We start from the raw sequence: 12,570 nt of genomic DNA, 5'->3' as shown, positions 1-12,570 counted from the left end.
GTGCTTACGAAAATTCTTGATTGTTATTAACTCTTGATTGAGATTCTTTGAGGTCCACATAAGAGGAATGTAACATTTTCCATGTTATTACTTTTTCATGTTTTTTTTTTTCTTTTGCTTGATGACTAGCAAAATGTAAGTTCGAGGGTATTTGATGAGTGCAAATTGTACTATTTGTTTTGTCCGAACTAATACATTTTCTGGTGATATATTGCAACTAAATGAATAAAATTACATGTTTTGTGAGATGAAAAAGTTCCTACTAGTTTCTTTAATTTCTAGTCAAATGAGATGGTTGGAGTTTTGTTTGAATAAAAAAGGATGCCTTTGACCAATGGTTTGAACAAGTAGGTTTATGTGTCATTGAATTCAATATTTTATATTTCCAATATTTAACTTATATGAAGAATGACAAAGAAAGGATTTGCAAGTGACTGGTTGTAGCCCTTTATCTTTTCATTTGCACGGAAAAGAGAAAGAGAGCTTTGCTTTCTCTTTTAATTTGTACGAGCAGCACGCTGACAAACCCAATTTAAAAAGAAATTAAGCTGAAAGGATTTAGAAAGATAGGCTGTGACATCCCACATCGCCCAGGGGAGTGATCCTTAAATGTATATTTCCATCCCTACCTAGTATGAGGCCTTTTGGGAGCTCACTGGCTTCGGGTTCCATGGGAACTCCGAAGTTAAGCGAGTAGCATGTGAGAGCATTCCCAGGATGAGTGACCCATCGAGAAGTTCTCGTGTGAGTTCCCAGAAACAAAACCGTGAGGGCATGGTCGGGGCCCAAAGCGGACAATATCGTGCTATGATGGTGGAGGGGGCCCGAGAAGTGATTTGCCCCGGGCCGGGATGTGACAATTTGGTATCAGAGCCTTACCCTAGTCGCGTGTGTGCCGACGAGGACGTCGGGCCCCTAAGGGGGGTGGATTGTGATATCCCACATCGCCCAGGGGAGTGATCCTTAAATGTATATTCTCATCCCTACCTAGCACGAGGCCTTTTGGGAGCTCACTGGCTTCGGGTTCCATGGGAACTCCGAAGTTAAGCGAGTAGCATGTGAGAGCATTCCCAGGATGGGTGACCCATCGGGAAGTTCTTATGTGAGTTCCCAGAAACAAAACCGTGAGGGCATGGTCGGGGCATAAAGCGGACAATATCGTGCTACGGTGATGGAGTGGGCCCGGGAAGTGATCCGCCCGGGGCCGGGATGTGACATAGGCACCCAAATTTCCGTCTTGATCTATAGTTCGTGGGTTCTTAGCAAGAGCATGAATTTGGATTATTGGTGCATTGCTTATTGGTGTCAATTGATTTGGCGATTTAGCCAATTCCTAATTTCTTGGAAGTCGAATTGAGCGATAAATTTTGATGAAATGGAGAGTCCAAAGAACCAACGACATACTTTTACTACATCAAGTAAACCTAAGAGACAAGGTCAATAATAAATGGGCTTTAAGGTTAAGTTATTCGTTAGTTACAGAGAAGGAAAGAAAGAAGGAGAAGGCAAAGAAACATAAAAGGAACCAATAGTGAGGTTGATCATTATTGATCATTGAAGAAAGGAAATAAAGGGGAAAAGCAACCTGATCACCATTCAAGAAGGAAGGAAAGCAATAAGACTACAACAAGCTTGGTGTGGCAGAGCAAGGGGATTTTTAGGCTTTTTCTAAACTAGTTCTTTTTCTCAATTTTTATGGATTCAGTACTAATTTCGATTATGGCTTGGAACTAATTTCTTTTCGCTAGGGCTACGATGTAGCCTAACTATGAGTTCTTAATTTCTCAATTTAATTGTCCATGAATTTTCATTCACTTTGAGTATCATTTTACTGTGCTTTTGAACTTGATTTTAATCTTGGCGATTGGCCACCACTTTGGTTTGATTAAGTGTATTTGATGCAAATTATCACAGATGCCATGTTGTTAATTTGGTTTTAGCGTTTTGCAAATGGTACAATGAATTCCTTGATGTAGATGCCATACACTAGGGTTTATATGGTCCTTTAGTTAGTTCCCATATTGTTAATGAATTTGTATGTGTTTAGTAATCTAGATGCCAATGATTGTTAGCACATATAAGTATGCGTAAATCTAGATGCCATAGATCCTATATGAATTAGGAGAATTAGACCATCAAATTGGATGATTACTCACTAATAATTAACTGTTGGAATTAAATTGGATTGGTTATGGTGAATCGGATGCTCTAGTGTTTTTGCAATTGAGTTATAAGCTGTTTTTTTTTTTTTTGCTGTTCTCCTCACTTATTAAAGCTCATTTCATTTTTATTTACAATTACAATTTTATAGTTCTTTCTCAAAGTAGGTGGTGGTCATCCCATGGCGAGAAAAACATATGAGAGAACCCCGATCAGGTATTTATAACCCTTGCTGCACCCCATAGGTTTTTCTAGCAATGGGATGACCACCACCTAATCACGAGTTGCGACTTGCGATGATCACCACCCTCGTCTTCGCCATCAAGAACCACGGTCCAGACTCCATTCGTCCACCATTATTCTCCAAACCCTTATGTAATTTATGAATTAGGGTTTAGTTTCCTCAATTTCGTAGTTGGTCAAATTTGGGTTTTAGTGATTTTGGATTTGGTAAATTAAATTAACGATTTTGGTTTGGTAACTTGGTTTGCTAAATTTTCCCTTATATCAGTTGTATGATTTCATTGTTGTCTAAAGTTCCCCTGCATTTGGGGCCCTAGTTCGTGCTCTGTTTATTGTCCTTTTTTGATACGTCAAAGCCTACACATATCAAGTTTACAGACAATGAATGGGAATCAGAATCATTTTGATTCTTGAGTTCCATTGTCTATTAAAATATAGGTACGTAAATCATCTCACTTCTAAACTTTACCTTGTGTTTACTTACACGCAAGGACTCGAAAAAGTGTTAGCTTCTCTTGCAAATCTGTAATCAAATACCTAAAAGTCATGAATTAAATCAACTACAAGGGCTAATTGATCCAATTCTCTTCCCTTACTCTCTCTATTTCTAAGTTCTCCCATTCCTTACTTTCTCTATATCTTTCTCCGGGTTGTTGTTGTCCATTTATTTAAAAATTTGCTTCTTGGTTACACTTTTTCAGAAGTGATTTTTAAACCACCCAACGTGTATTATTAGCTTAACGGACTATGCAGACGTTATCCATACCTTGATGGGCTTAAGAGCCTCTGTTTCACAGAGCGCTCAAAAAAGTCCACAATTAACAGGCCCTGAGGTGCATCTCGCCGCCATACGACCTTTAACATGAACGACCTTGATATATTGTCGGCTTATACATTATTTTTTATTAAGGCACCCTACACGGACACCCATGACTCAACAAATAGGACGGGCGTGGAATAGCGTTACGCCGTTACCCCCCAAAAACATTGTTGTTTGTTCTTCTAGTCTTTTGGCGCTTGAGTGTCTGCCGCAATTAACAATCGACAAAAATAGGTTTGTCGACTTCACGCGCTGTTTGTTATGCATCTCCAGTGGAAGCCCAGCGCTCCACTGCAAACCCCGCGCGTCGCGGAAGAGATTAAAGTGCATTCTCGTCGGCTGTCCGAATCGAAACCCCTAAAACACTGTCGTTTTCGTTTCACAGCTGAACTTCTCCACCCTCACTCTCTCTCTCTCTCCCTCCCTCCCTCCCTCCCTCCTTGTTTGCAACGACGGCAGAAGCAGGAATCCAAAGAAAAGCACTTTTCCTTTCTTCTCTCTCTTCCCATTTCTCTTTCTCTCTCAAGATTTTTAATTGCTTATTTTATAGAGTGTTAGATCATCTCAACTGAGCAGGGTTTTCTGAGGTATCTATCCATCTATCTGTGTCCTCCGTTTTTGTTTTTTGCTGCCAAATTAATGCTGTTTTGAATATGATTTTGCCGTTTTTAGAGTTTGGATCTCATTGAACAAGTTGAATTGCCTTTTGTTTTACCTTTTTTTTAGATCTAATTGTTTGTGTTGTGATGCTTACTCTGAACTTGGCCTTGGATATTCCATTACTTTGATGAAGGGTGGAGTGTTTCGAATGCCGACAAGCCAAGTGTTTAGCTTTAGAGTTTAGCGTTCATAGTTTAGTATTAGGTGGATTACCAATTTCCAGAGAGGCCTATGAGGCTAGGAGGTTTTAGATTCACTAGGTTAAAGACCGAGTACTAGTCGAATATTCAAATGCCGGTTTACCAACCTAGAGAAAAGTGATTGAGGAATTTTAAAAACTTTTAAAGAGTGAAGGGATTGCTTTTTCCATCTCGGATTAGCGTCGGCTTTTTCGTTTCGGCCAGTTATTGTTAGAATTGAATACCTTAAAGTTGAAGTGAGAGCCTTATGGCTGTGTTTTAGGGTTTAGGATTAAGCGTTGGGTGGTTTAAAAATCACTTCTAGAAAAGTGTAACCAAGATGCAAAATTTTAAATGAATGAACAACAACAACAACAACACGGAGAAAGATATAGAGAAAGTAAGCAATGGGAGAACTTGGGGATAGAGAAAGTAAGGAAAGGGAATTGGATCAACTAGCCCCCCCGTAGTTGATTTGATTCCTGACTTTTAGATATTTGATTACGGATTTTAAAGTAGTAGCTAACACTTTTCCGATTCCTTGCGTGTAAGTAAACACAAGGGAAAGTTTATAATTGAAATGATTTACATACCTGTATTTTAGTAGACACGGGAACTCAAGAATCAAAATGATTCCAATTCCCATTCATTGTCTGTAAACATGCCCTTATATAGGAACTAGGTATTGGGATAGTATGGGTTTAGGGTGGGTGTGGAATCATATTCGTAGATGAAAAATGCATTGGTGGCATATGCTGCTGTTTATTTATAGTTCTTCGTATAGCTTTATGATTACTCATGAAGATAATTGTTCTGACCCAGTTTGAATTTGAATTGAGAGGAAATGGAGGGAGTAATTTTGGGAGCACTTGTAACCTGCTATGTTTTTGTTGGCAAGAACAAAATTGACCTGGGAGCACTTGTAACCTGCTATCTTTTTGTTAAAATCATAGAAGTCATCGTAGGCAATGCGATCTAGGAACTAATAGGACAATTTTAGAAAGAAATTTGGTGGAATAAAAGAGAGAGGATAATGAAGCATGGGAGGTAGGTTCTTTTGTCTCACTACCATATGTTTCGTGTATAAAGTTTTTTGATTGGGTAGTCTTGGATATTCTTATTTTAGTGAAATCCACTCCTAAATCTTTTTTTTTTTTAATTCATTTTTTTTTTGTGGGAATCAGAGTCAATTATTTTCAGTTTAAAGGATTTAAACATGTGGACCTTTTTGTACTAAATAAGGAATTAAGCATTGAGTGGTTACTTGCTGTTGCAATATTTTCCTTTATGTTATTATGTTTACTGTTTCTTTTTCTTATAAATGCCAAGCTAATATGTTAAAAAATGGTTTATTGTTGTAGTTATTTGATTCAGCTAAGAGATGAAGAGGTGACCCGCCCTGCTTTGTATAACATTAAGTTGTAATCTGAACATGGATAAAGTGTCTTCTGACTGTCCATACCCAGGATGTTTCTTTTGTGTCATGAAGGAAGGGAACCCAAGTAAGCGAAGAGCCAGCATCCTGAAGTTCTTTAGAGAGCTTCCTGCACAGGATGACGATGGCCAGGTTCTTCCTATCAGTGGCCTTTGGAACACTGCCATGGCACATCCAAATGACCCTGAATTCATCGAGCTTGGCATCTTTGAGTGTATGGCTGCATTGATATGGAAGGGTCTAAAGAACCGTCGCTGGCTTTCTCATGACCAGAATATATACATTCCTTATTATGCTGCTCATATTATTGGATCATACACCATGAACATGGAAGAATTTGCTGCAAGTGCTGTTCATGCTGGGGTAATCCCTCCCTTAGTTGAACTTTTGAGAGGAAGGTTAACATGGGTTGAACAGAGAGTGGCAGTTCGAGCTTTAGGGCACTTGGCTACCTATGCCAGCACTTTTCCTGCCGTAACAAGTCATGGCGAAATTCTTGAGCTTTCGATTCAACTAGCAATGAGCTCACTGGAAATAGTCTATTCTCATTTTTACCAGTATGTTGACAGAAGGTTAAGCTATCACTGCGATCTGCTCACCCGCGGTATGGGAGGTGTTGAAATGGAGTCCAGAAAGGCAGAAGAGTGGGCGAGTCAGTTACAGTGCTGGTCCCTCCAGCTCATTAACTGCTTTGCCTTTAAACCAGAGTTTCTTCCTACCATATGCAAGCCTGAATTCTTAACGAAACTACCTGGCATGTGGGGTGGGCTTGTTAATGAAAACTCACCAGCTGGTATCGGTTTATTAAGGACAATTTGCCATCATAAGCTTGGTAGAGGACCAGTTGCTGGCTGTCCCAGTATCATCGAATCTTTGTGTAATATATCTCGGTCATCAGATGATTGGCAGTATATGACTATTGATTGCCTTCTGTGGTTGCTTCAAGACCCTAGTACCTGCCATAAGGTAATTGCATCATTAGTTTTTTTTCATCTTTTAGTTTTTGTATTGTATGCACATGTTACATGTCATATCACTGATTTTCGATTAATGAGATTTTCATTTAAACTGCACTGCATAAATTAACCTTTTTTTTTTTTTTTTTTTTTTTTTTTTTTTTTTGCTATTTTGAATGATATCGTAATTTGTGAATTATAACATAATTAGTGCTACTGAAATCATTAAATAGGTCGTTGATAAGGCTGTACCTGCACTTGTTGACCTTGCGGAGATTACAACTCTGGGTGATCACAAGAAACTAGGAGATTCAATTGTTAATGTTCTTGAGGAATGTGTCCAGTCCCAAGGGACAGGACGTAATTCTTTTAGTAACCGAACGAAAGAATTGATCGAGGAACTTTTGAATTCCAGACAGAGATTGAAATGGGAAAAGAATATGCCTAAAGAGGATCTCCATATTAAACAGGCTGCAGCACTAGTGGTCAAGCTTGAAGGAAATTCTCTGTTCTCATCAGGAAATATATCTGGAGCTGCATCAAAATACTCAGAAGCTCTGGCATTGTGTCCGATGAGATCCAAAAAGGAGAGAGTTGTTCTGTACAGTAACCGAGCTCAGTGTCATCTTCTGTTGCAACAGCCCTTGACAGCTATTAGTGATGCTACTCGTGCACTTTGTCTTCACAACCCACTGAACCGTCATGCCAAAAGTCTTTGGAGAAGAGCGCAGGCTTATGACATGCTTGGGTTTGCAAAAGAGAGTTTGCTAGATGCCATTCTGTTCATAAACGAGTGCTCTCAGTCAAATGATCCTGATCTCTCATTGAGGCAAAATAAAGTTCCAGACTATGCTGAACGATTGGTTAAAAAGCAGATGCGTGCAGCGTGGTTATTTAGAGAAGCAGCTATCAAACATGGGGGTGTCCATTGTGAGGGTGATGCTGGTGACATCTTTGGCCGAGAGACTGATGATTCTGAATGGGAGACTGCAAGTGAGAGTGATATAGGAAATGATGGAAGAGATGAAATGGGAAATGAAGAGGAGGAGGATGATGATGATGATGATGATGATGATAGTGAATGGAAGAATAATGATGAGAGGAAAGAGAAATATGATAAGTCTTCAATTAAAGGTACCATTTAATGTGTTCAGTCGTGGCATTTAAGATTTCATTCTTGGCACGTTTGAAGAATTTCAATGTTTTAGATGTTTAAGTGAAGTAATGGTGGAAAATAAGCAAAAAGCCGGAATTAATATTGCACCACCAAACACGTTTATGTTATCAGTTCCTTCATTTCCTCTGATCCTGCTTGCTTCACCCTTCCAGTGCCTGACCATCATTTCGTTGTAGCTTCCTTTGTCCGTAAAGTAGCTTTTTATAGCTAATGTGATTGAACCACCTAATATTGTTTAGTGTATGTATATTACCACCAAGCCCTCTTTTAAAACCAAGAAAAAAAGCAAAGGTACTTGCACACATATGTGTTATTCTCTCTCTTGTTCTCTCTCTTTCTGTTTACGTTGTCCTGTAAATTGCCCCCATCTACTTTTAGATCACGTGGGAACCACATAATATGTGAAAATGTAAAAAGTTGAGTGAACAAAAATTTAAAATATAGGAAGTGAAGAAGTGTTCGATTTTGAATTATGACCTTTAACTGGCTTTCAATTTTGTGGACGGGCTTTATTAATCTTAGAACTAGTTCTCTCATTTGTATTTTCAAAATAAGTTAGAATTTTGAACCTTGATGTTCAAGCTATAAGAATAATAAATTGATTAGCCTGATGTATACCATCTGATTTACTGATTGATTCAGTTTGCATACTCCTCCAAAAATCCGTGATGAATGTCAAAGTTAACTCTGACATAGATTTTTAATTTTCAACGATTTTTTTTTTTAACCAAATCTTTCTAAGACTAATAGATATTTGAAATTTTAATCTTTGATGTATATTCTGATAGAATTGTCTGGCATATTATGTATCATTAGCTGCAAACAATTCCATTGTTATATTTTTCATATACTCATTCCAGCCAACAAAGAGAACAAAACAAAGTTTCCCGGCTCAACCCCTGCTTGGTGGTGAGCTTCTCCATGAGTTGTTGCCAACCCTCATAACCAAAAATCATATTCTTGTGCAAGTAGTATATCCATCATATAGGGCTACCCATCGTCTTGTGTCTTGGAGATTTCTAATATCTAATCAACAAAAGCGGGCTCTCAGGGCTGTCATATGCATGACCATAATCTGACTTATTCTTGTGTTCCCAGTAGAAGAAACTTTGTATTATAAACTTTTAAAGTGATTATCACTTGTGCAAATACCATGCTTTTGTAGCAATGACATAGATTACGAATTGCTGCATCTATCACTTCTGACTTCATATTAGAGTAGGTTTAATGTAGATTACATTTATGTGTTTTGGCTGCCCGTTTGCAGTTTTCTCTGTACACTAGTAGTCGATTATTCAGGCAAGCTTAAACTTGTTATTTAGAATTTTGGCTCATATAAAGTTGTTTGACATCGATGAAATTTATGTTTGGCTGCCTGTTCACAGTTTTCTCTCGTTTTTGGTCCATTAATTAGCCAAGCTTAAACCTGTAACTTAGTATTTTATGGTGTTAAGGCGTCCACCTAGCAGTCATATGGTTCTACCAGTTGATGATGTTATTGAGGTTTTTCAACTTTGAAGCTTTGTTGCATCTTACCTTGATTCCTTGTCGTGTCTATCATGTATTTTCTTCAGTCAACCTTTTGTTTTTTTTTATTTTAAGCTTTAGCTAAATGTACCAAGCTTTGCTAAATGTACCGATGTTCAAGCCCGAGCCAATCCTTGCATTTTAATGGGGAAATATGAGATCATTGAACATCTAAACATTCTACATTGGAACCTTGATTTGTTACAGACCTAAAGCATGGATACAATGTGCAGCTTGCGGAAGATGAGCCATGAATTTGGATGCGGTTACCACCATTCAGACTAGAGCATGATGCAACGACAAGGACACAATGGAACCTTGGATGAATCTTTGATCCGAGTGATTGCATTTTCAGCACCACCTAGCCTTCCAGAAGTTTCAACCGTAATTTTTCGTGAGGGATTTGTCTTGTAAGAATGTTGAAGGAAACATGTATTGGTCAATTTGTGTCAAATATTTAAGGTTGTTTGTGTTTATTTTGTTGTTGCTCTCAATTTTTTGTGTAAAAGTGTAGAAAATATGATATTTTTGAGCCTAGAGAGGAGGTGAGATAAGAAACTGTGGAGGTTTGTGTAATTTAAGAGGATTGTGTATACACAACTTTTGGGGGGGTTTTGCTTTGACTTTTGAGTGGCAATTGTGATTTTATTGTGCTCTCTCCCTATCTAATCTCTACTATTGCACCACTTCAGACTTACTTGTCCTACCAACTATATAAAGGTGATATAACGTAATTCACTAAAAGTGTGGTCTCCCCAACATTATCCTTATAAAAACACTATACACTAGGAGTGTTATATTAACTACAGTAAAGAAGGTATGAAACCATCCAAATTACAGTGAAACATATTGTGGTCTCCCCAACATTATCCTTATAAAAACACTATACACTAGGAGTGTTATATTAACTACAGTAAAGAAGGTATGAAACCATCCAAATTACAGTGAAACATAAAAGATGAAGAAGATGAAGGTTAGCGTCAGCTTTGCGTGTATGTTAATGGGCATTAGATAAACCTGTGCCTTAGAAAAAAGAAAAGCATAATTGTTTGTGATCAAATTAACATATGCCTTATGGGATTGATCAGACCAATTAATTGGATGCAACTATGTTTTGTATGTGATGCGTTTAACATCAGCTCTACGAGTATATAGTACCAGAGTGTAAATTATTACACTCAGTTTGTTCATGTAGCCACTTTCTACATGACTTGTATGTCTACATATTTTGATGAGCATATGATATTACTTGTTGAGATATTGTGATTTATCATACACTAGAAAATATTTGATTTTTACAGTAATTGATTTTCATCCTATTATGTATTATGATTTCGCTATGAGCATATTATTTACGGCTATTTAGACATTATGGTTACCTCGTATAACGCTGAAATGACAGTTTTATGTTGATATTGGGTTTTCATACTATAGATATTATAATACTTTGGAAACTATACATGTTTTACAGCGAGGGGTTAATATTTTACAAAAAACAAAGGTTTCTTATTAAACCTTTATTTTTGTCCACGCACAACTCTCTGTTTTGGGCCTCTTCAGGTCTTATGTAGTTGATTTACGTGGCGAGCAAAGGTTCTTTGGCAGTTCTGACATCCACACCTATCAATATAGGAATTTTAAATTCCTATATTTTCTTTTGTAGTATTATCCATCCTACCCAAGATTAGAATATTCATACTGTTTTTGCACTTCCATCTATTCTTTGACATTACATTTATGTAATATTGGTACATCTGCAATCAACACTCTCACTAATAGTTTTATATCTTGTTTTAATTTATTCACATTTTTACCCAACATTTCTATAATATGGCTTCGTCACCTTCCAGGTGTCAGCTAACATTCCTTTACACTGGCGTTCATTGGATATTCAATCGCGGTGTGTCATCCTTTTTTTAGGTTAACTCTTGGTGTGTCATCTTGGAAGTCCATTATCAAAAACTCAAATTGTTTCTATTATTTTGACATATGAACGAAAAATTGTTAAAAAGAATTTGACAGAGTGTAATTTGAGCCTCTTTTAATTGCTTTGCTCACAAGAACTTTATGTTTTTCATCCCTTTTAAAATGTCTATTAAGAGCCACTTCAAACTACATTATTATGGCTAGTCCAGTGTAAGGCTTATCTTACTCCCCTATCCCTTAGTGTAGATAATATTGTTTGTTCAAAAAATGAAATGTTCACTATAGAGCTTTTATGTTTTATACATCAATAATGCTCTTACTATGATACATCCAAAGACAAGTTTATTCTACAAAATAAAAATTTGGATTAAGTACCTAATACCCTTGAATATATTTTAGTGTTGTTTGTACCATACTTGACCAATCCCGAAACTACTGAGCATCGGTCAACGTCATATCTTGAAAGACCCACTGAGGGGTTCATGCTGAGGAACCCTTGCCGAAGCACAAGAGTTTCCCTCCAACTAGGAGGCTAATCAGAGCTCAACACATGTCAACGTCAGAATAAAGCTTATAGAGTCCCACATCGACCACAAACAAAATCTAAAGACTCTCCTCAACTATAAAAAAAGACCATTCTCCTACAATGAATCCCTAATGTCATTCTTGTACTTAAACTAGTCATTAGAACTCACTAATGATGATTATGCTTAAACCAATGTATTTGTGTAAACCCTTCACTATTAATGAGAACTCCTCTACTTCGTGGACGTAGCCAAACTTAGGGTGAACTACGTACATCTTGTGTTTGCTTCCCTATCTCTATCTCTTTACATATGTATCCTCACCAGTAATCGGAGCAACCGAGCGAAGGTCACAAACTTGACACTTTACATTGTTCCAAAGTCTTCACTGATTTTGTGCATCAACATTTGGCGCATAAGTGGGAAAATACACTTATTCCTACTCTTTTCAGCTTCGTCAAACTGGTTTCCATTGTTTGTACACTCTCCTTTGACTAGGCATCCTTCTCCAATATGGGGAGCGAAGGAAGCCATAACACACAGAACAACACTCCCCTCATGCCCAGTGTGAGGCAACGAAGGAAGGAATGAAAGAAGTTTGCTCTTCAAGCTAAAGGTGAAAAGCTGGAGGCTTAGAACAAAAAGATAGCAACGAAGAACGAGATCCTCCAGGAGTAGTATGAGAAGCACTTCGAGATGCTCCACAAGGCTAGGCATACTCAGTCACAAGAGCCCCTTGCCCTTGTGGACGTAAACCATCACCTGGGTACCCCCCAACATGGAGGGTCACCGGTCTTCAATATGGATATTCCTAATAAAGAGCAAGTTACTCATCAATGTGTTGAATAACATGAGACTTCTCTCAACCCAGCTGCTTCGACCCAAAGTAGGAGAAGTGGAGGGAGGCACCTCCTTCTAGAGGGAGCAGAAAGATCGAAAGCTGTTTATCGCAACTGTCGAGAC

The 12,570-nt window shown here is 37.9% G+C and overlaps 1 protein-coding gene across 2 annotated transcripts; it reads left to right on the top strand.

The window, feature by feature from the left end:
- Positions 1-3,419: 3,419 nt before the first annotated feature.
- Positions 3,420-9,811, top strand: LOC137741936 (uncharacterized). Of its 2 annotated transcripts, none has more exons than XM_068481647.1 (4): positions 3,420-3,810; positions 5,424-6,463; positions 6,687-7,587; positions 9,391-9,811. In XM_068481647.1, the coding sequence occupies exons 2-4, from the start codon at positions 5,495-5,497 to the stop codon at positions 9,402-9,404; spliced, it is 1,884 nt and encodes a 627-aa protein (XP_068337748.1). In that variant the 5' UTR covers positions 3,420-3,810; positions 5,424-5,494; the 3' UTR covers positions 9,405-9,811. The 2 variants fall into 2 exon arrangements, with proteins under 2 accessions (XP_068337748.1, XP_068337741.1); XM_068481640.1 differs by having other exon boundaries at positions 9,365-9,811.
- Positions 9,812-12,570: the final 2,759 nt, after the last annotated feature.

This window comes from Pyrus communis, chromosome 1, assembly GCF_963583255.1.
Source record: "Pyrus communis chromosome 1, drPyrComm1.1, whole genome shotgun sequence".
Lineage (NCBI taxonomy): Eukaryota > Viridiplantae > Streptophyta > Magnoliopsida > Rosales > Rosaceae > Pyrus > Pyrus communis.
The sequence above is the reverse complement of the archived record's forward strand: the minus strand, read 5'-3'. Positions and strand labels throughout refer to the sequence as shown.